The sequence below is a fragment of the Gossypium hirsutum genome, chromosome A08 (genome assembly GCF_007990345.1).
Source record: "Gossypium hirsutum isolate 1008001.06 chromosome A08, Gossypium_hirsutum_v2.1, whole genome shotgun sequence".
NCBI lineage: Eukaryota > Viridiplantae > Streptophyta > Magnoliopsida > Malvales > Malvaceae > Gossypium > Gossypium hirsutum.
In genome coordinates this window covers 19,456,286-19,480,527 of record NC_053431.1, presented here as the reverse complement: position 1 = coordinate 19,480,527, position 24,242 = coordinate 19,456,286, and the positions used below count along the sequence as shown (strand labels likewise).

The window sequence follows — 24,242 nt, the reverse complement described above, 5'->3', positions numbered from 1 at the left end:
AGTTAGACATGTTAGGTTCGACAATCAAGTTTGGATTTGGTTATTGATACCGTGGTTAAATGTGCATATAGCTAAGATGTTTTAAAAAATCAAACTTGACCATCTTATGAAGCCGTTTGTGCCGATTATAATATGATCAAAAGCTTTGAGTTATGATTCATTTGGTATAAAATGTGCATGAATGATTTATGAAGTAAAAATAATTATTTTTATTAGGTGTTCAAATATTATTAACATGATGAGATCATGATTTGAATGATGTATTATTAAAGCAATTATGATATGACTTTGGGACTTGTTTATTGACTTGTAATTATGATATATGTTTGTTATGGGTTCAGTTGAACTTTGTGATATGATTTGTATATGCAGTATGATTTATGTTAAATATTTAATTAGTAATAATATATATATACGAATATGACTTATGTTTTATATGGTCGTGAAATGTTCTGATTTTTCCAATAATGCCTATTAACCCTGGTCTGGCAACGGATATGGGTTAGGCGTGTTACACATACCTTTAGTAAAGGTTTTCTGGTGTAATCACAAGACTAAAGAGGCTACTAGGGAAACTGAGGATGCAATGAGACGTCAGTATCCTTATCTATTCAATTAGGTTAATTGTGAGGACGAAATTCTTTTTAGAGAGGGGAGTTGTCACATCTTGAAAATCGACTTAGTAGAATTGGACATTAAATTATGGGTTTAAGAGAAAAATAGATTTTTTGTCATAGGAATTAAAATAGGACAAAATAAATAATTAGTTAACAATAGTAAATTTAATAATTAAATTAAATAATTATGGTATTAATAATCGGGGCATTACTAGAAATAATAATAGAGGCTAATTTTGGAATAGTGGTTTAAGTAGAGGTTGAATGTGTAAATTAAAAACTAGTGGTTAAAAGGGGAGCTATTATAACAAGGGAGAATAGGTGGGGACTAGTGGAGGAAATAGCCCATTCTTTTTAAAAACGGCTAGTTGGCTATAAAAAGCCACTGCTGTCCCATTTTTCTCTATCTTTTATTTTTCATTTTAAAATTTTTTTTAGATCTAAGATTCAACATTTTCTCTCAAATTTTTTGCATCTATTATATTTTCTTTGCATCCAAACACTCCTTATTCCTTCAATTTTGTAAAAAAATCACTCTTTTTTTCTCCAATTTCTCACTTAAATTTAGCTTGTTTTTGCTCAATTGGTACAAATTCGTGGAGGTTTTTGAGTTAAAGGTAAATATATTATTTCCTTATGTATTAAATTTTTATTAGGTGTTTCTAATTTGAATTTTCATAGATCTAAGCAAGAAAATTAAAGATCCATGGTTTTAAAGCTATGTTTTGCATAAAAATGTTGAATCTCATAATAAAGAGCTAAGAGATGTTTTTAAAATGATTTGTAGTATATTTTGACAAGATTAAGAGGTTTACAAATTCAATTTCTCAAAATATTTAAGTAATTTCTTGAATTAAATGGTTCTCTTTTGAGATGAAAAACGAACAATGTTTACCAAAAAAATATTAATTAAAGAAATTGAGAAAAGTTAGAGATCTAGATCTACAATTAGGCACAAGTTAGGGGGTTAGGAGGTAGAAATTAAGGATTTAATTAACTTAAAAAGAAGAAATTGAGTGAAATAGATTGTACGAAATAAGTCGAATAAGTATGTGTGAGTGGAGAGCTGTTTTATGAGTACAAAGAGAGTAAGCTAGATTGGTTTTGAATACTTAGTAATATGTACATTTTAGTCTGAAGCTAAAAACGTTGGTGGAGCCTCAACAAACAGGGATAAAGGCAAGCGAAAAGTTGTCTAGTTCGACGAGTCGTACTGAACTACAAGAGAGTGCATTTGTATTGTCGAAACCAGTTTTTTATTTGAAAAAAAATGGGGATCGACTTTTAAAACCAAATGTGGAGTCGCCACCAATCTTTTTGTTTAGGTGTGATTGGATCACCTAACAAAACATTTTGTTTCATTTAAATCAATTTTGGTCCACGTAAATTTAAAAATGGGTTCGGGAGCCGATTACGTATGAGGGAGGGTTAGCACCATCACTGTAACGCCCCAATTTTCGGGAATTCTGTGAATGTTGGCAAAATTTCATGCTTTAATTTTGTCATTTGTGAGTGAAATTTTGAAATAGGACCTATGTGAAAATGTTTGAAAATGCTATAGCCTAAATTGAAGTGGCCAAATAAATAGGAGTGCAAAATAGGAGGATTTGCATGACAAACCTCCTATTTTACATGAAGTGGCCAGCCATCATGTTGTTGTAGACAAAATGTGCACTTGATATCCATAATTTATGGTACAAATTGATACAAATTGATAATGGGTTAGGTAAATGTTCCATGATAATGGGTTAGGTAAATATTCCATGATAATGGGTTAGGTAAATGTTCCATGATTGGAATTTTATGTCTTTTGTATTAAAGAATTAAATGGATGAAATATGAAATTTATTAAAAGAAAAAGGGGTGAAAAGAACAAAGTTTTGTCCATCTTTGTTCATCATAGCCTAAAGTTAGAGAAGAGAAAGGAGAGGAGAAAGCTCTTGAATGTTCGGTCACTTGGGGAAGAAAATTGAAGGTAAGTTCATGGTAGTTTGCTTCTATCTTGATGTTCATGAGTTCTTCTTGATTCTACCTTAACTCTTGCAGCATATTTTGGTTTTTGGTTGTGTTATGAGCATTTGGTAATGAATTAAAATGAAGGAAATGGTTTTTGTTTCATGTTATTTTGATGAAAAATGGAAGATATGTGAAGTTGAGCCAAACAAATATGCATGCAAGTTATGTGTGAAAGAGTGATTTGGTAATAAATCTGCTTGGGACAGCAGCAGTAACGTGACTTTAGAAAATCACCATAAATTGTGGGAGATGAGTTAGAAGCTGCATAAATTATGTAATTAAAGCTTAATTAGTCTAGTTTCAAATGGAATAAACGAGAACATATTTTGAATTCTTTACAATGAGAAATTTGATTTGTAATGAAGAGTGGTCAGATTAGTCAAATAGTGAAACATGCGAAACTTTGAGAAAAATCTGGTATTGATTGGCAAAACCAAAAATTCTGAAAATTTTATGGATATAAGATATATGAGTCTATTTTCAGGGAAAATTAACGGCACTTGATTTGGAGTTCCGTAGCTCCAGTTATAAATGATTTAGTGACTGTTGCTCAGGAAGACAGCTTGCAGTGAAATTATGATTATGTGGTAAACATTGACAAAAATTTGTTAATGAGTTGCTTATTGATTTCTTATAAGTTTACTATGATCTGTAGGTGTGGTTGGCCGAATATTGTAAGGGGTTAATACGTAGTTTGTATTTGAATAGTTAGATTAACGTGTTAGTAATCCAATTGTAGGCGGTTCGTGTGTGGATCTCGTCAGCATATCGTCGCAAACAGGTGTGTAACTAACACCCTCTTTCTTAGTCTAGATCGGCAAAAGTCGAAAATCCGAAATGCCAAAAACCGGTATTTTGTAGATTTGCGAGTGTGCGAGTGCTCGTGAGGTAAATCGATTAATGTTTTTGGTAAGCTGCAATGTTTGGACTGCAAAGTGCATGATTTCTGTGCCCTCGATATTTTTGGGCTTAATGCGCCAAACTTGGAATGATGGGCCAACGGGCCCAATTCGGTAAGAACGCTCGGTACGTGATTCTGTAGTACGTGAAAGGTAGGAATATGCATGAAAAACTCTAAAATAGATAAATTACTAAAATACCTTTAAAAGTGGAAAATTTAGAGTTTTACCCCTAGGAGATAAATTACCGAAATACCCCTAGGGTTAAATTGACTTAAATGCATGTTGGACTGTTGTTATGTACTGTATGCCATGTTGTTATTATCTGATGCATGGGATTGGGATATTGACGGAGGAAGTACTGAAAGTGGCTTGTCCACGTACTAGAGGCTTTGCCTCAATTTACTGTTAACTGAGCAGCAATGCTGCAACTGTGGAGTGTTGGGCTGGGTGGGTTGAGCTATCCCCACATGGAGTGTATGGCTAGTACGGGTGGAGTGTAGTGGTTGGTGGGTTGAGTAGTCTCCCCAAATGGGCTTGCATATGTTATTGATGTTGCATGTATTTTGAAATGGGCCTGTGGGCCATACTGTTATCTGAATAAGGGGCTAAGGCCCAGTTTATTGTAATCTGAAAAGGGCTCTGGTCCAGTACCACTGTTACCTGAATGGGCTTAGGCCCAATAGGCTTGAGCTGACTTGGGCTTTGAATGGGTTTTCCTTACACACTAAGTTTCCCCAAACTCACCCCTTTTATTTTCATCCATGGAGGAAATCCCCAACCATAGTGGGCTTGGAGCTGTGAGGGAATTCAGAGTGGCCACCCGTTATGAAAGTTTGATTTTCTTCTGGTGAACTGGACATCCTTTTATTTACGTTTGAAGTTTTGGGTTTTTAAATGTAATAAGGCTGCTTAATTATTTTTGATGGTTTTAATATGTATTACTAAGATAGGTATTACTTATTTTAACTGTTGAAATTGGATAGCTTTAGGGCGGTTTTCAAAAACAACAATTGATTTCAAAATAACACGACAACAAGCAAAGCTTCTGCAATGAAAGTATTTTCCAAAATTAATCACTTTTCCTAAAAATAACTTAATCAAATCGGTTTCCTAGAAATATCCATGACGTTAAGGTGTGGCAATGGCGATATGCATGTCTAGGATTGGATCCGAAGGGAGCTTGGTACTTAAGCAGTCCGATGGACTCACCACCTCTTTTCCGGTTTCTTACCTGGTGCACATCTTCCATTCACTTTAACCTATAATGAAATTATCTTTTAAAACACTAAGTAAGTTTTTCTGGATCAACAATATAAAATATTTTGAACGCTTCGATGTGGCATGTCGGACCCAGTCATAACGTCTGGGCCGGGTTTGGGGTGTTACAATCACTACGCCCAAAAACTGGTACCAGATTGATTAATTACTGTCCTTATGTCTAGGGTTTTTCAAAAAATTTGAAATATGGTTCCTTTTAAAACATTTGAGTGGTTTAATCGGGTCGTCAAAACTTTCTCGTTTCAAAGGTATAAAGCATCACATCCAGCACGATAAGACATGATCCTGTATACTTTTGAGAACACGATTGAGTTTTGACTTCCAAAAGCTCTTAGGTCAAAAATTACAAAAGGGTGTTCAAATATTTAGTCCAACGAAAAATCGAAACCCAGCACGGTAGGGCACGATTTCTCGAATTTCTAAATACTGAACATTGCCTTATTTTAGGATTTTTAAAAAGATTTGTAAACTCAAAACATATTAATTTTATTTGAAATACAATGGAATAGTTGATTTTAAAGTGTTGGAAATTATACAGCGACATTTGTAAACCAAAAGAAAAATAATAAATATGGGATAGTATGCACACATAAAATACAATACTTATGAATGAAGATAATATAACCTTATTTAACCTACTAATAAAACAAACAATTAAATATAACTAATAACCAAATTCACAAGCATGGGTGACCAATAATTGATTTAATAATACATAAAAAACGAACAAGTGTGGTGTAACTAATATACATGAAATAATAAAAAACATTAAACACATGAGGTTCCAAATAACATAAAACTAATACGATACAAAACAATTTCAAAAAAAATGATGCATTGATGAGAACATAACACATGTTAAAACTTGAATTTTTTTTAAAAAAACTAAGAATATATATATAATTTTTTTTAAAAATAGATGTTGCAAAAAGAAGATATTTAAATCAAATAATATGCCAAACGTTAAAAAATATATTTATAAAAAATTGACAATATACACACAATTAATGAGAATTTAAATAATACATAAAATATGAGAGGATAGTAAAAATACATAATAAAATATGATCTTAGGAAACAAATTATGTACACAATAGATTTAAAAGACATATACATATATATAAATGAATTTAGAAGCAATTATATGTAAAAATAACATGGAAATAATAATGCATATAAGAGTAAATTAATTTTGCTATAAATTATATATGTGCAAATATATATCAAAGCATTTAAATGTGATACTATATAAAATTTTAAAATAAAATAATATAAAGAAAAATTCCGAAATAATAATTTTATAAACACATAAATGAAGTTTTTAAAATAGATTCATATATATATAAAAATATGAAGTAAATTTTAAAACAATAGGTATTTTAAATAGAAAACTCCATTAAAATAATATATATACAAATATACACAAAAATATTTAAATAAAATTTTATATAAATGGTTAAAATAATATGATATAAAATAAACTTCAAAATAATGATTATATAAAATAAAGTAAAGTTATCAAAATGATTTAACACACATATATATATATATAATAAATGGATTTTCAAAATCATAATGAATAGAAGACTCGATTAAAATAATATAGGTACAAGTATATAAAAAGATTTGAATTAAATACTATGCAAAATGTTAAAATTATATGATATAAAAAAGAACTTCAACCTAATTACAAATAAAAACACAGAAAAAAAATATTAAAATAGATCAACACATATATAAAAATATTAAATGAATTTTAAAATAATAAGCATTATAAACTAAAACCTCAATCAAAATAATACATGTACAAATATATATAGAATATTTAAAGAAATATTGTACAAATATTAAAATGGATCAACACATATACAAATATTAAATGTATTTTAAAATAGTAAGTTATACAAATAGAAAACTAAATTAAAATTGAACTAAAATAAAAGGGATAATTTATAAATAAAATAAGCCATTAAAAAAAATAAAAAAAGGACCAGCGCGCCTCACAGGCAAATGCTCAGGGACCAAATCTGGAAATATTCTAGGTCCTAAAATGCTGCGTTGAGGCACGGGTTAAATTGAAATATTAAGCAAATTCTAGGGATAATTAAAAACAAAGAGATCTGGAATAAGCTTAATCAAACAGCAGCGCAAAAGGAAGGGACTAAATGCACAAATTGCCCTTTACCGCAGCAAACGCGCCGATCCTGAGGGCACTGGAACGGGTCATCGGGCATGGCTTCCAGACGATGTCATTTTTAAACCATTGAAGTTGGTTTAAACGGCGCCGTTTTTGCTTCTTTATAAAGGCTAACTAAGGCCTTCATTCAGCCGAACTAACAATGCCCTAGCCTTTTCACTTTATCACCTTCAGCCGAACCTAATCCCCTCTTTCAAACATCGATTCACTGCTATGATAGGTGCTCTCAGGCTTGGAAGAATGACCTTTTAGCCTTGAGGTCTTCCTTCGACTTCGATTTCAACGAAGCAAAGAGAAGATCCACGGCATATTCGTATGGTAAGGTTTTCTTTTCCTTTGTTTCCTTTTTTTTTGAAGAAAAAAACAAATGCACCAATGAAGTATTCAAGAAAGTAAATCAAAAGAAAAGAAGAACAAAACTAGAAAAATTTAAATCAGAAATCACCTAAAAATTTTGACTGATCCCTCTCTATTCGATTTGTATGCGTATTTAGTGTGCGTAAGTCTTTACAATGTACACCCGACGGCTTTTTATAGTCGAATTTACGTGAGTAAATAAATAAAAAAATAAAATTACATTTTTCTACTGTCATTTGCTGTATTCTGTTAGCCTGCTTTCTTTTCGTGTCTTCTTTTGCAGGTTCTATGGATGCAAAGCTGTACGGAGGAAGAGGCCGTAGAGGCCGTGCATGGGAACCACTCGTGGGCAGCTGCGCAAGGCCCTTGCTGGGGTTCCAATTTCTGAATCAACATTTGGGTCATTTGGGCCTGTATTGTAATTGGGTCGGGTTTCAACTGGGAGTTAGTTTATTTGGGCTAGGATTTAGACTCAATTGTTTGGGTCGGATATTATTTGGGTCAATTGAGTCATGGGCTATTTTAGGCCGATGGACTTTTATTGTATTGGTTTTTTTATTTATTTGTTTTATTTTGGTTTTTGGTTCTTTTAGGGGTCCAGAGTTTTATAAATGGACATTGGTTTATTTTGATTTTATTATTTTATTATTTTTAATTTATTTCTCTGGTTTTATTGCGGGCCGGGCAAATTGGGCCTGCTACAGCTGCCCCTCTTTGCTCATTGTCGTGTAACAAGGATGAAGCAAAGACCTTAAAAGGACCAATTTTGCCCGGGTCTTACTGCATCTTTGACTTTTTGGCCCTTCTTTTCTTCACGTTGCCTCGTTCCAATTCACCGTTGGAACTTTTTGGTAATTTCAACCTTTTCCACTACAACTTCAGGTATACAAGGCTGGTAACTTAAATCTATTCCATTGTCGATACATAGAGATAAGATTTGTTGTCTTTGACCTGCTCCACAGCTGCTTAAGGGAAACAAGATCCTCAATCTTTAGTCTGCTTCCTTGCTACATCAGGAAGATAAGACCAATATCCTCAACATGTTCTCTTGCTACCTTAGAGAGATAAGGCTAGTGGCGAAAATCTGCTCCATTGCCGATACATGGAGATAAGATTCACCATATTTGATCTACTCCACTACTGCTTAGGGGGATAAGATCTTCAATCCTCAGTCTGTTTCCTTGCTACCTCAGGAGGATAAGACTTGTATATAAAGCCTGCTCCACTGCACCTTTAGGGAGGTTAGGTTAGTGGCTAAAATCTGCTCTAGTGCCGATACATGGAGATAAGATTCGCCATCCTTCGATCTGCTCCACTACTACTTAGGGAGATAAGATCTTCAATCTTCAGTCTGCTTCCTTGCTACCTCAGGAAGATAAGACTCATATCTCGAACTCGCTCCTCTACAACTTCAGGGAGATAAGGCTCGAGGCATAAATCTGCTTCATTACCGATACATGGAGATAAGATCGCCTCTTTCGATCTGCTCCACTACTGCTTAGGGAGATAAGATCTTCAATCTTCAGTCTACTTTCTTGCTGTCTTAGAAAGATAAGACTCATTCTTCAACCCGCTCTCTTGCAACCTTAGAGAGATAAGGCTGGTGGCTCAAATCTGCTTCATTGCTGATAGATGGAGATAAGATTAGCCATCTTCGATCTACTCCACTGCAACTTCAAGGAGATAAGATCTTCCATCTTCACCAATGTCGCTACACTGTCATCTAAGGAACATGTCTTGTAGACTCCATTTTATATGCGCATGTTTATGCCAAATAATTAAGATGTTATGATTGAAATGAATCCAATGCTCCTAACTAAATATGGTATGAATGATATATGCAGAAATGAGAATGATTCCATTTAAATTTTAAGGTATCATCACTCGTTGTTCATCAGTATGTTGTCCCTACCGTATTACACATTCATCTCTCTCAATCAGCATTTTGATAGAGTATCCCAAAGAAACAACCATATTCTGCTCAACAAGCTTGCCTCGCTATAATTCCAATGTCCCTTCTACTTTTCTTTTTGAGACAAAACATTACAACTCATAATTGAATTTTCATATGTTCGATCTGCTACCTCACTCCTCCGGTGTCATAGCCAGATGTGCGTGTTTGATATTTACAAGGATACAAAATATCATTTCCCTTTTCTTAAGAACAATTCCTTTTTATATTGATAATTTTTCCAAATTGTATCATCAATGCCATATCTTGTCCTTTTTGTTCAATCATTTGGATAGAAACCCAAAGAGGCGATTTATTCAATTATATCCTTGAACTTTGGTGCATTCTAAACAATTGTCCATTTCAGATTCTTGCATTATCTAGAAACTCCTAGAGTAATATGCAAAACTTCTATTGTGAAACATTACTAGGTCATTCATCATTATTTCAATGTAACATGCTTGAAATCAAATCGTAAAAATGGATAAGAATGACATTGAATTTAAGCTCAAAGTGAATAAATCATCAAAGGAAAAAAATGGCCATTGATTCGAGAATGTACATCCTGAAAAAGAAAGACTAATTCAAAAATAGCCAATTTACTATAAATAAAATGAAGACTAGGTACTCTTGATATCGGAAACTGAGCTTCTCCGTATGAACTTTTTGAAGACAAATTCAAGCTTGACATGTGTTTAGGAGATCAGAAGTACTTTGTCAATGCCCCAAGATGCAACATACCCCCTTCCTGGTTAATTCAAGTATAGCAAGATCATCGCCTTCCCACTTTAGATCGTCATTTGAGCCGCCCTTTTTGGGTTTTCAACTTAAATCCCCTTTGGTCTCAAGGCGCCCTTTGCGGGTTTTCACCTTGGCCTCTCCTTTTTCTTTTTCATTTCTATTGAGTCTCAAAGCGCCCTTTGCGGGTTTTCACTTTGGCCCCCCCCTTTTTTTTAAGAAAGTCACAAAGTGCCCTTTGCGGGTTTTCACTTTGGCTTCTTTCCCTCACTAGGTGTAGTACTTTTTGACTAAATCCGAGTTTACTAGATTAGACAAGTCTTTTCCATCCATTTCATCTAGGATTAATGCTCCTCTGGAGAAAGCTTTCTTTACCACATAAGGCCCCTCCCAATTTGGTATCCATTTTCCTCTGAAATCTTTTTGTATAGGAAGAATCTTTTTCAAAACCAAATCTCCCTCATGAAATTCTCTTGGGTGAACCTTTTTGTCTTAAGCCCACATCATTCTTTTTTGATACATCTGACCATGCTAGATAGCCCTTAGCCTCTTTTCCTCAATTAAATTCAACTGATCATATCGAGACTGTATCCATTCTGCTTCATCTAACTTCAATTCTGACAAAACCCGGAGAGAAGGTATCTCCACCTCAATGGGTAGAACTGCTTCTATTCCATAAACCAATGAGAAAGGCGTTGCCCCAGTAGAAGTTCTAACAGATGTTCAATAAGCGTAGAGAGCGAATGACAACTTCTCATGCCAATCTCTATAAGTTTTGGTCATTTTTCCCACAATCTTCTTGATATTTTTATTGGTTGCTTCCACTGCCCCATTCATTTTTGGGCGATATGGTGATGAATTATGGTGTCTAATTTTAAACTGACTGTAGACCTCTGCTATTGTGTTATTGTTCAAATTTAATGCATTATTAGATATGATCTTTTGAGGCATCCCATATCGACATATGATTTCCTTCTTTAAAAATCTGCTGACTGCCGATTTAGTTACATGAGCATATGAAGTAGCCTCCACCCACTTGGTAAAATAGTCAATAACCACAAAGATGAAACGATGCCCATTTGAAGCCTTCAGTGAGATTAGACCTATGACATCCATGCCCCACATAGAAAACGGCCATAGGGAAGTCGTAACATGCAAAGGTGAGGGAGGTACATGAATCTTATCACCATAAATTTGACATTTGTGACATCACTTGGCATAATTGATGTAGTCTCCTTCCATGGTTGATCAATAATATCTGAACCTTATAATTTGTCTAGCCATTGTGAACCCATTGGCGTGCATTCCACAAACCCCTTCGTGAACTTCTTCCAAGATTTTCTTGGACTCCACAGTATCCACACATCTCAAAAGTACCTGATCCTTTCTTCTTTTGTATAGGATCTCCCCATCTAAAACATAATCACAGGCAAGTCTTCTCAACGCCCTTTTTTCATTCTCCGTGGCTTGATCTGAATATTCACGATTTCTCACATATCGCAATATATCCTGATACCAAGGATGATCATCTCTCACTTCTTCCTCTATATTATAACAATAAGACGGGGCCTTACAAATACTCATCTGAATGGGCTTCACATCTTCTTGTCTGCTTATTTTGATCATGGAAGTGAAAGTAACCAAAGCATCTGCCATCTGGTTTTCATCGCGCGAGAGATAATTGAAGGTAATATCATCAAATTCTTCGACTAACCCCAACACCAACCTTCTGTAATTGATTAATTTGGAATCTCTTATCTCCCATTCACCTTGAAGTTGGTAAATTACCAGCGCAGAATCTCCATATACTTCCAGTGACTTAATCTTGCGCTCTATAGCTGCTTGGAGCCCCATGATACATGCTTCATACTCTGCCATACTATTCATGCAATCAAAATCCAATTTACATGTGAATGGATAACGATCTCCATCCGGAGACACCAAGACCGCTCCAATCTCATTACCTATAGCGCTCGAGGCTTCATCAAAATTCAATTTCCAAGATTAATCTTTTGCAGTGTCCTCTTCAGTAGCTGTCACATACACTATCTCTTCATTAGGAAAATCAAAATTAAAGGGCTCATAATCTTTTAAAGCTCGACTGGCTAGAAAATCTGCTATTACACTCCCTTTTACGGCTTTTTGACTCACGTAGATTATGTCAAATTCAGAAAGCAGAATTTGCCACCTAACCATTCTTCCATTCAAGGCATTTGACTCCATCATATACTTTAGAGGATCCAACTTTGAAATTAACCAAGTCGTATGGTACAACATATATTACCTCAACCTCCGAGCTGTCCAAACCAAAGCACAACACAATTTTTAAATTGGCAAATATCTCAATTCATACTCAGTGAATTTTTTACTGAGGTAATATATCGCCCTTTCTTTTCCTCTTGATTCATCATGTTGACCAAGCACACATCCCATAGAATTACCAAACACGGTTAAATACAGTATTAACGGCCTGTCTGAGCTTGGAGATGATAACACTGGAGGACTCGACAAATATTTTTTAGCTTTATCAAAAGCTCTCTGGATTCATCATCCCATTCTCCTGGGTTATGCTTTTTAAGAAGACGAAATATAGGGTCACATTTCTCCGTTAATTGAGAAATAAACCGAGTAATGTATTTTAGTCTTCCCAGGAAACCTTGAACCCCTTTTTAAGTACGTGGTGGAGACAACTCTTGTATAACTCAGACTTTGTTTGAATCAATCTCAATTCCACTCTCACTGACTATAAAGCCCAATAGCTTTCCGGATCTAGCCCCAAAGGTACACTTGGTTGGATTAAGCTTTAACTGAAATTTTCTCAATCTCATGAACAACTTTCTCAACACTTGGATGTGTTCCTTTTTGGTTCGGGATTTGGCTATCATATCATCAACATAGACTTTAATCTCATTGTGCATCATATCATGAAATAAGGTCACCATGGCCCTTTGATATGTTGCTCCAACATTATTTAATCCAAATGGCATCACCTTGTAACAAAATGTGCCCTACAAGGTTATGAAGGTAGTCTTTCCCATGTCCTCAGGATGCATCTTGATCTGATTATACCCCTAGAAACCATCCATGAAGGACAACAACGAGTAACCAGCTGTATTGTCCAGCGTATCAATGTGAGGCAAGGGAAAATTTTCCTTTGGTTTTGCCTTATGTAGATCTCTATAATCCACACACATTCCCACCTTGCCGTCCTTTTTGGGAACAGACACAACGTTGGCTACCCATTCTAAATACTTGATCACCTGAAGGAATCCTGCATGAAATTACTTCTTAACTTCCTCATTTATTTTTAAAACAATATCTGGCCTCATTCTTCGGAGTTTCTGCTGTACTGGCTTGCAATCTTCTCTTATGGGAAGGCGATGTACCACAATATCAGTGCTTAAGCCAGGCATATCTCGGTATGACCATGCAAAAACACCTTTGAATTCCTGAAGCAACCCAACAAGGTCTCGCTTTGTTTCTTCAGTTATACATGTTCCAATTTTTACAACTTTCCCCTCTTCTAGAGTCACCATGTCCACTACTTCTTTATGAGGTGAAATTTACTTTTCCTCCTATTCTTCTATCCTTAACAAGTCTGGAGATAAATCACAGTCTCTGTCATCTTCAAAGTCCTAAGATCCCTCTAAACACATGTCTTGCTCAAATAGTGATTCTGAGTCAGTAACAACGTCACTCGTGATATTAATATCCAGGGACCTATTATAGGTACAAAAAATATACAATGAATGAATGAATTTGATAATTATTGTCTGTATGGTATGTTTATGAATGAAATAAAAGAATGATTGAAGAAAGTCCAAAAAAGAATCAGGATAATTATTTAAATGGAAAGAATAACACAATTACTTGTGGAAAGAATAAAAAATGTTTACTCAAAATGATAGCAAAAATGTATTTCATTGAAATAATGATGTTTGAACATGAGCCTATTTCACAAAGAAATCCTTGTTGCCTCTAGGCTTAAAACAACAAGTTTGTTTTAAACATTACTCTGAGTGAGCTTTAAAAACTACAGGAATGTCTTCTACAGTCCAATTGTCTAGAACACTCCCAGGCTCATATGGACGAATATCTGACGAAATCCCATATTCAATTGTCTCTTCAAATATGGCATTGATGTGCACATTTCCCAATACTCCTTCCATGTTTTCTTTCTCCGGCATCCCTCATTTAGGATAAATAATCCCTCCTGATACAAAATTCCTAGAGATGTGAGGGATTATCATGGGCTCCCACTGAATTTCTCCACCATTCACATGTGCTCTTCTTCTTTCTCGCCTTTTTTCCAATTCCCTTTTCCTTTGTCTTGCATTTGGCCTGAACCCCAAATCAAAACGATCATGCTTTTCTTTTAGCATCAGAACTTCAAATCTTCCCTGGAGACATCTCTCAAGTCCCTTTTCTGGTGAAGCTCCATGTCCTACCATCAGCTGTAGACCCATCATCATAGTTTTAGACATTTTCGATTCCAGAATTCTACTTCCCTTAGCAACGAATGTTGCATTCACAAACTCCAAAGATCGAAAAGAACACTAAATATCTTCATCATATGTCTCTAAATATGGTGCATCACTGCTTACAGCTACAATAATGTCCTCTTCAGCATTTATCGTCACCAACCGTCCTTCTGATACTAGCTTTAACTTCTGATCTAATGATGAAGGCACTGCCCCTGCCGAATGTATCCAAGGTCTCCCTAACAGGCAGTTGTAAGAGGGCTTAATATCCATCACTAAGAAATCTACCTCATATGTAGTTGGGCCAATCAACAAAGGTATTTCTATTCTCCTCATAACTCTCATTTCTGTGCCATCAAATGCTCGCACAATATTCTAACATCCCTTCATATGTGAGCTATCCACAAGTAACCTGTTTAATGTGGACAAGGGCAACACATCCAATGCCAACCCATTTCAACCAGAACCCCTAACAATGTGTATCCTTTACATCTGGTGGTTATAAGCAAAGCTTTGGTAGATCCCATACCTCCTAGTGGTATCTCATCATCATTGAAAAAGATGAAACTATCTGCACTTATGTTATTAACCAACCGATCCAACTTATTGACAGAAATATCATTGGTCACGTACGTCTCGTTCAGCACTTTCATTAATGCATTTTGGTGTACCACTGAGCTTAGGAGCAAAGCTAATATAGATATGCGGGCTGGTTGTTTATGCAACTATTCCACCACACTGTACTCACTATGTTTCAAAAATTTTAGGAACTCTCTAGCTTCTTCTTCTTTCACTGGTTCATTAACAGGTACCCCATGTTCGATCGCTTTTCCCTTCTTTTGTTCGACCATCACATCTCTTCCTTTTGCAGGTTCTGTTCGGGCATTTGTCAAATCATATCGTCTTTCACTGCGTGTGTGAGAACCTATATTTTAATCCTCTTTTAATGGGCTGACTGAACTCTCTTTTCTCTGGATTGTCACAGTACAATATATTTCCAGAAGACCCTTTTACTATCCTTGTAAGAGAAAACCGCTGGCTTCTGAATTATAATCTTTGGTGTTATCTGAACTCCTGTTTCATTCGTAGGACGTGAAATAATAACCAAAGGATAACTGACTTTCGGGACACTCGACGTGGATTCTGACGCGCACATATACTCCTCCTCCTTAACCCCTTCATAAAATTTTATTTCCTTGTTGTCCATCAGGCCATAAATAATAGCTCTGAACTCTTCACATTCTTGAATTTTGTGTTCCTCTTCATGATGGAACTCACAATAATTCTTTATCTCATTATCACTTCTTTCTGAATTCGACATAACTAACCCCCTTCTTGCCATCTCCTTTCAGACCCATTTCAAAGGAGTTTTTACTTCTGTAACATCCGCCTTGATTCTTTTTCCTATACCTCCATCTATTGCATTTATCCCACTATCAGTATGATTAGGTAGCAGATTTTCTGTACTGGGCGCATTATCGAATTTCACAATGCCCATCTGAATAAACCTCTCAACCAACTTCTTGAAAGTAGTGCAATTTTCTATCGAATGCCCTACGATCCCTGCATGATACTCACATTGACTATTGGCATTGTACCATTTAGGGAACGAAGGCTGTAATGGCTTTAGATAAAAAGGTGCCACCACATGGCTTTAGAGTAAATTGAAGCTTCTCATTATTTTTCTTTGCTCCAAATTCCTACCTTGATGAGCCCTGACCAGCAGTCATCGCCTTTAGCTGACTTACAATAACAGGCTTTGAATACCCCATGTTTCCATTGTTCACCTCATTTTCCTTTTTTCGTAGAGCAGACCTTTTAGCACTTTCTCCTGCCTCTATCCTTCCATTTCTTATGGCATTCTCAATCATTTCTCCTGTTATGGCCACCTCTGTAAAACTCCTTGTGGCACTTTCTAAATGAGTTATGAACGGAGCTTTTAAGGTATTAATAAAGAGCATTGTAGTTTTCTTCTCCAAGAGTGGTGGCTGAACCTAAATGGCCACTTCCCTTCATCTCTATGCATACTACTTAAAACTTTTGTTTGGTTTCTTTTCCATTTTCTAAAGAGTAATTCTGTCAAGAGTCATATCTGTCACATGGCTATACTGCTTCATGAATGCTTGTGCCAGATCTCTCCATGAACTAATTCTGTTTCGATTCAACTGATTGTACCATTTAGCTGCTACCCCCACCAAACTATCTTGGAAGCAATGAATCAACAGTTGATTGTTATTAACATACACAGTCATTCTTCTGCAAAACATAGTGATATGAGCTTTAGGACAACTCGTTCCATTGTATTTCTCAAATTCTGACATCTTGAACTTGTATGGAAGTACTAAGTCTGGGACCAAACTCAGATCTTTTGCATCAATTCCGGGATGTCTATCAACACTTTCCATTGCTCTGACCTTTTCCTCCAGCCATTTACACCGCACCTCTAACTGTTTCTGTGATTTTATCCTTGCCCTTTCCTCTTTCGTAACTTCATCCAAATCAGGCACTATTGGATTATTCGAGTTATTACCAGGATTAAAACCTGAGCCAGCTTGAAAATTCATTGGTACTGAAACTCCAGCCTGAAACTGCTGAGGCCTAATCGTAACAGATGGTTTCTACAAATTAATCTCAGGTTGTGTCTGCACATGTGTAGGAGTGAAGCCAAGAGGAAGCTGAGGGTCTTCATTATTTTCCCCAACATTATCCGTAAGACTTTTTCCCCTATCCATCCTTCCCACTAGCAATTGGGACAATTAGTTCATCATATCTCTTTAGGACTCCATCTTTTGTTCCTTCATCTCTTGCTAAATCTTAGCTAACTGCTCTTGCATCTGTGACTGCATTTATTCTTGCATATCTCTTTGCATTTGTTCTAACTTTTCAAGCCTTTTGTCTATTGACTTGGTCTTTTTCCTTTTACCGTAAAGATGTGTATTTGGTGTGTTTTTGTTGGTTTCCAGATTACTAAAATAATTTTTAATTAATTAGAATCTTTTTATGGCCTTTAATGCATATGATGTAATGTAATACAAATGCATGAATGCAATGGAGGCATCAATTCTGATTCAATTTCATTTATAAAACTTTACTAGAAAATAAAATTCTTTACATAAAACTAAGTTACAAATAAGACTTCGCCCTAATGCTCAGAGCCTTAATTTTCCTAAGCAACGAGGCTAGCTCCTACCCCTTATTTGATTCCAATTCATACTTCACACTTAATATGTCTGCCTATACTGCTAAAGTCTGCAAGTAATCAGCTACCTCCCGAATTTGCGTCATGGCTTCTCCCATAATGTAATCCCTGCTTCTAACTTGGTTTTGAGAGTGATGAAGTTGTCCCTTCCATTGTTCTTCGTTTGCTTCCAAGAACTCGATCCTCATTTCACAACTCTGCAATGCCGTCTCTAATTCTTCTATTTTCCCTTTCATCTCCTCGATCTTGCTTAAGCTTGCTCTCAACTCCATCATAGAATTGCGATTCCGGTATAGACATAGAGATCTCTCAAGTTCTGCTACTCTAGCCTTTAATTTGTCTTGTTCACTTTTACTCTCTGACAGACTTTTCTCCAATGCCTCATTCTTCCTTTTTCGTAACTTTTCTGCCTCTAACTTCTGAACCTCTACATCTAATTTCAGGTGTATTTTTTCTTCCTCCAACTACTCGATCCTTTTCCCAAGCTCAGAACTCTTCTTCTCAAAGTCCTTTTTTATAATTTCCAACTCTAACGGGGCGACTTGTAATTGTTCCTCCATTGGTCGGGTACCTTCTACACTTGGTCTAGGAATATTATCATTGACCCTTTTTCTAAACCATCCATTGTATTCAGTTTTCACCATGGAACTGACAGCCAACCTCTTTATCCAGCAAGTTTGCTTCCAAGCATCAGATAGTTCCTGAACTTTCTTCTTATAGTGGTCACCTTTATATGGGAATTCACACTGAGCCAGCCCGTAAATTATGGGAACAAGCTGCCTCGATTTATACTTCCTAAATGCAAGCAATGGAGCATACCCAGTGGCTCCCCAAATTCCTGACAATGGTACCCAATCAAAGTTCCCACATCGATACAGGATCTCATCAAGAACCATCCAAAAATTTCTCCACTCTATATCTTCCTCCTTGAGATTTTGAAGAATTTCCATCCATTTCTCCTCAAAAATATCATCTTTCCTTTGCATAACTGCCTCCTCCTTTAATGGGGAATAGCTTTCAGAGAAGACCTAGTAAGAAACCCTATTTACTTTCCAAAAATGCCCATGAAACCATACCATCAATAGCTGTGCACATCCAATAAATCTCTCCTCGCCTGCCTTCTGACACATGCTCAAGGATCTGAATGTCTCAGCCAGTATTGCAGGTACAGGTGTGATTCCCTTCTCCAGACGATCGAATAAGTCAGTGACTGCCTCATCCACATGCCTTAAAGTCTTAGGAAAAATCACCAATCCATAGATGCTTAAGGCGAAGATATCTAATCTTTTCCTTTCATCCGGATGTGTTAAAACCAAATCTCTCAAATTCTTCCAAAGAATACATTTACTATCCTCTTTTTGTTGAATTCGAGCAGTGACCCAAGGCTCGTTCATCCTTGAAATATTCATCAATTTCTTTGCAAAAGTTGGGCCATTAAAAACCTTAGCATAAGCTTTTTTGACTTGAAATTTCGGGCATCTCAACAAAGTAGTATATTCCTCCATGGTAGACACCAAATCTACCTCTCCAAAAGTGAAACAATTGTAGAAAGAATTCCCAAATTGAGCCATAACTTGGAACAGATGCTTATCTACCTTAATGTCGAGCAAGTAAGGTATATCACCATAGTTCTGATAGAACAACTATTTTGTTCCCTCATCCCAACGAGCCCATATATCTCTCAACTCTTGCAACTTATTTTGTGTCACATTGATACGAGTAAAGTTCTGCAACTCTGAAGTATATCATTCTGCCAGGCTATCCCCTTTCTCTGATTGTAACTTCTCTGACCATGCACGGACGACCGCGTTATCCTCAACTTTATCAAGAAATTCATTCTCCATGTTAAATCTTCTAACTTAGTAATTGAACACGAACCGACACCTCCTTTAATATGTAATGTTATGCAAAACACAATCAAAACAAAACACCACAAGTCAGTATCAAATATAAGTAATAAAATACAAGCAAAACAAAGATAATCAAAGCACATATATGGGCAACTACTAAATTTTAACCTAGCTCCACCTAAAGAAGGCTCTTAGGGTTTACTATATGTGGTTTGGTTCTAAAGTAAAGGTACCTGAACCAGCAGATTCCTCAATCCTCACCCATTATAGGCTCATATGGATCAAGTTCAGTTCAGGGGAATACATTTCCCTATGACCATGCAGAGATTAAAATCTCACGAAATCATAGGTACGGATGTATCCAGGAAGCAATTCGCTAGCCCATACGGAGGTGAAAACCTCACAAAGGCATAGCTTCTGACTCCCACTTAAAGGTATAACCACAACGGTTATGCAATGCAATGCAATATTATTCTACAAGACTTGGACCACAACAATCATGCAAACAAATGCAACAAAGAATCATGATTTTCAAATTAAATTTCAAATTTAAACAAAAGGACAAAAAATAATCAATTTTATGGCCTGACTCTCTTGTTCAATCCCCAGTGGAGTCGCCAAGCTGTCGAAACCAGTTTTTTATTTGAAAAAAAATAGGGATCGACTTTTAAAACCTAATGTGGAGTCGCCACCAATCTTTTTGTTTAGGTGTGATTGGATCACCTAATAAAATATTTTATTTTGTTTAAATCAATTTTGGTCCACGTAAATTTTAAAATGGGTTCGGGAGCCAGTTACGTATGAGGAAGGGTTAGCACCTTCACTACGCCCAAAAACTGGTACCAGATTGATTAATTGTTGTCCTTATGTCTAGGGTTTTTTCAAAAAAATTGAAATATGGTTCCTTTTAAAATGTTTGAGTGGTTTAAGCTGGTCGTCAAAACTTTCTCTTTTCAAAGGTATAAAGCATCACATCCAGCATGATAGGACATGATCCTTTATACTTTTGAGAACACGATTGAGTTTTGACTTCCAAAAGCTCTTAGGTCGAAAATTACAAAAGGGTGTCCAAATATTTAGTCCAACGAAAAATCGAAACTCAGCACGGTAGGGCACAATTTCTCGAATTTCTAAATACTGAACATTGCCTTATTTTAAAAAGATTTACAAACTCAAAACATATTAATTTTATTTGAAATACAATGGAATAGTTGTTTTTAAAGTGTTGGAAATTATAAAGCGACATTTGTAAACCAAAAGAAAAATAATAAATATGGGATAGTATGCACACATAAAATACAATACTTATGAATGAAGATAACATAACATTATTTAACCTACTAATAAAACAAACAATTAAATATAACTAATAACCAAATTCACAAGCATGGGTGAACAACAATTGATTTAATAATACATAAAAAACGAACAAGTGTGGTGTAACTAATATACGTGAAATAATATAAAAACAATTAACACATGAGGTTCCAAATAACATAAAACTAATACGATACAAAACAATTTCAAAAAAATGATGCATTGATGAGAACATATCACATGTTAAAACTTGAATTTTTAAAAAAAAACTAAGAATATATATATATAATTTTTTTTTAAATATGTTGCAAAAAGAAGATATTTAAATCAAATAATATGCCAAACGTTAAAAAAATATATTTATAAAAAATTGAGAATATACACACAATTAAAAAGAATTTAAATAATACATAAAATATGAAAGGATAGTAAAAATACATAATAAAATATGATATTAGGAAGCAAATTATGTACACAATAGATTTAAAAGACATATATATATAAATGAATTTAGAAGCAATTATATGTCAAAATAACATGGAAATAATAATGCATATAAGATTAAATTAATTTTGCTATAAATTATATATGTGCAAATATATATCAAAGCATTTAAATGTGATACTATATAAAATTTTAAAATAATATAATATAAAGAAAAATTCCGAAATAATAATTTTATAAACACAGAAATGAAGTTTTTAAAATAGCTTCATATATACATAAAAATATTAAGTAAATTTTAAAACAATAGGTATTTTAAATAGAAAACTCCATTAAAATAATATATGTACAAATATACACAAAAATATTTAAATTTTTTTTATATAAATGGTTAAAATAATACGATATAAAATAAACTTCAAAATAATGATTATATAAAATAAAGTAAAGTTATCAAAATGATTTAACACATATATATAAAAAAAGCTAAATGGATTTTCATAATAATGAATAGAGGACTCGATTAAAATAATATAGGTACAAGTATATAAAAAGATTTGAATTAAATACTCTGCAAAATGTTAAAATTATATGATATAAAAAAGAACTTCAACCTAATTACAAATAAAAAACACAGAAAAAAATTAAAATAGATCAACACATATATAAAAATATTAAATGAATTTTAAAATAATAAGCATTATAAATTAAAACTTCAATCAAAATAATACATGTACAAATATATATAGAATATTTAAAGAAATATTGTACAAATATTAAAATGGATCAATACATATACAAATATTAAATGTATTTTAAAATAGTAAGTTATACAAATAGAAAACTAAATTAAAATTGAACTAAAATAAAAGAGATAATTTATAAATAAAATAAGCCATTAAAAAAATAAAAAAAAAGGACCAGCGCGCCACACAGGCAAATGCTCAGGGACCAAATCTAGAAATATTCCAGATCCTAAAACGTTGTGTTGAGGCGCGGGTTAAATTGAAATATTACGCAAATTCTAGGGATAATTAAAAACAAAGAGATCTGGAATAAGCTTAATCAAACACCAGCGCGAAAGGAAGGGACTAAATGCACAAATTTCCCTTTACCGCAGCAAACGCGCGGATCCTGTGGGCACTGGAGCGGGTCATCGGGCATGGCTTCCAGACGACGTCGTTTTTAAACCATTGAAGTTGGTTTAAACGATGTCGTTTTTGCTTCTTTATAAAGGCTAACTAAGGCCTTCATTCAGCCGAACTAATAATGCCCTACCCTATTCACTTTATCCCTTTCAGCCGAACCCTAATCCCCCCTTTCAAACATCGATTCACCGTTGCGATAGGTGCTCTCAGGCTTGGAAGAACGACCTGTCAGCCTCGAGGTCTTCCTTCGAGTTCGATTTCAATGAAGTAAAGAGAAGATCCACGGCATATTCGTATGGTAAGGTTTTCCTTTCCTTTGTTCCCTTTAAAAAAAAAAACAAATGCAACAATGAAGTATTCAAGAAAGTAAATCGAAAGAAAAGAAGAAAAAAACTAGAAAAATTTAAATCAGAAATCACCTTAAAATTTTGGCTGATCCCTCTCTATCTGATTTGTATGCGTATTTAATGTGCGTAAGTCTTTACAGTGTACACCCGACGACTTTTTATAGCTGGATTTACATGAGTAAATAAATAAAAAAATAAAATTACATTTTTCTACTATCATTTGCTGTATTCTGTTAGCCTGCTTTCTTCTCATGTGTTCTTTTACAGGTTCTATGGATGCAAACCAGTACGGAGGAAGAGGCCGTGCGTGGGAACCACTCGTGGTCAGCTGCGCAAGGCCCTTGCTAGGGTTCCAATTTCTGAATCAACATTTGGGTCATTTGGGCCTGTATTGTAATTGGGTCGGGTTTCAAGTGGGAGTTTAGTTTATTTGGGCTAGGATTTGGACTCAGTTGTTTGGGTCGGATATTATTTAGGTTAATTGGGTCATGGGCTATTTTAGACCGATGGAATTTTATTGTATTGGTATTTTGTATTTTTATTTATTTTGGTTTTGGGTTCTTTTAGGGGCCCAGAGTTTTGTAAATGGACATTGGTTTAATTTGATTTTATTATTTATTATTTTTAATTTATTTCTCTGGTTTTATTGCGGGCCGGACGAATTAGGCCTGCTTCATGTTTGTTGTGTTTTAGTATGAATTGTGAGATGTAAAGAGTCAAAGTGAGGCTTGCGAACCCCACTTATGGTATGTATGCATGGTCATCTTATAAACATTATAAATATACGCGTGGATTTTGTGTTATACATAAATATGTGTGAATTTTATTATATAATATATATATTTATGCGTTTATAGGGTTTTGTTAAATAATATATGTATATATAAGCAAAGTTGTGGTGATAGGGGAGTTTCTAAATAGGTATGTATATATGAAATAATTAAATGTCTTTTATATATATATGCGTTTATGATTATATATAAGTTTTGAGGGGTTTTGTTTCATATGATATATATACGTATAGGGGTTGTGTTGTATGTGATATATATAGGCATGGGTGGTTAATATTATGTGCGTGGGCTTTATTGTATGTAAAATATATTTACATGCATGGGCTTTATTATTATTATATAATATATATATGGTTTTTAGTATTATATATATAATATAATATATATGCATGGTTCTATTGTATACAATATATATAACTATGAGTATTGTTTTATATAATATAAATTTATGGGACTTTTAATATATGTTTAAAATTTGAAGTGATAAAAGGTCACTAAATAAATATGTACATATAATATATATTCGTATATAATTTTTTAATATTCACGAACGAATATAAGAATAAATAATATAATGTGGATTCTTATAACATGTAAAATTTATCATTA

The 24,242-nt window shown here is 34.4% G+C and overlaps 1 protein-coding gene and 2 long non-coding RNA genes across 3 annotated transcripts; 1 reads left to right on the top strand and 2 right to left on the bottom strand.

Annotated features, from left to right (window-relative positions):
- Window positions 1-8,245: 8,245 nt before the first annotated feature.
- LOC107948041 (uncharacterized) lies at window positions 8,246-11,910 on the bottom strand. Its single transcript, XM_041075933.1, has 2 exons — window positions 11,476-11,910; window positions 8,246-8,374 (listed from the first exon to the last, which is right to left on the bottom strand). The coding sequence occupies exons 1-2, from the start codon at window positions 11,908-11,910 to the stop codon at window positions 8,246-8,248; spliced, it is 564 nt and encodes a 187-aa protein (XP_040931867.1).
- Window positions 11,911-22,167: 10,257 nt separating this feature from the next.
- LOC107924708 (uncharacterized) lies at window positions 22,168-23,470 on the top strand. Its single transcript, XR_001691837.2, has 2 exons — window positions 22,168-22,793; window positions 23,110-23,470. It is a non-coding gene; the product is annotated as an uncharacterized lncRNA (long non-coding RNA).
- Window positions 22,209-23,111, bottom strand: LOC107924759 (uncharacterized). The gene is made up of 2 exons (XR_001691851.2): window positions 22,915-23,111; window positions 22,209-22,818 (listed from the first exon to the last, which is right to left on the bottom strand). It is a non-coding gene; the product is annotated as an uncharacterized lncRNA (long non-coding RNA).
- Window positions 23,471-24,242: the final 772 nt, after the last annotated feature.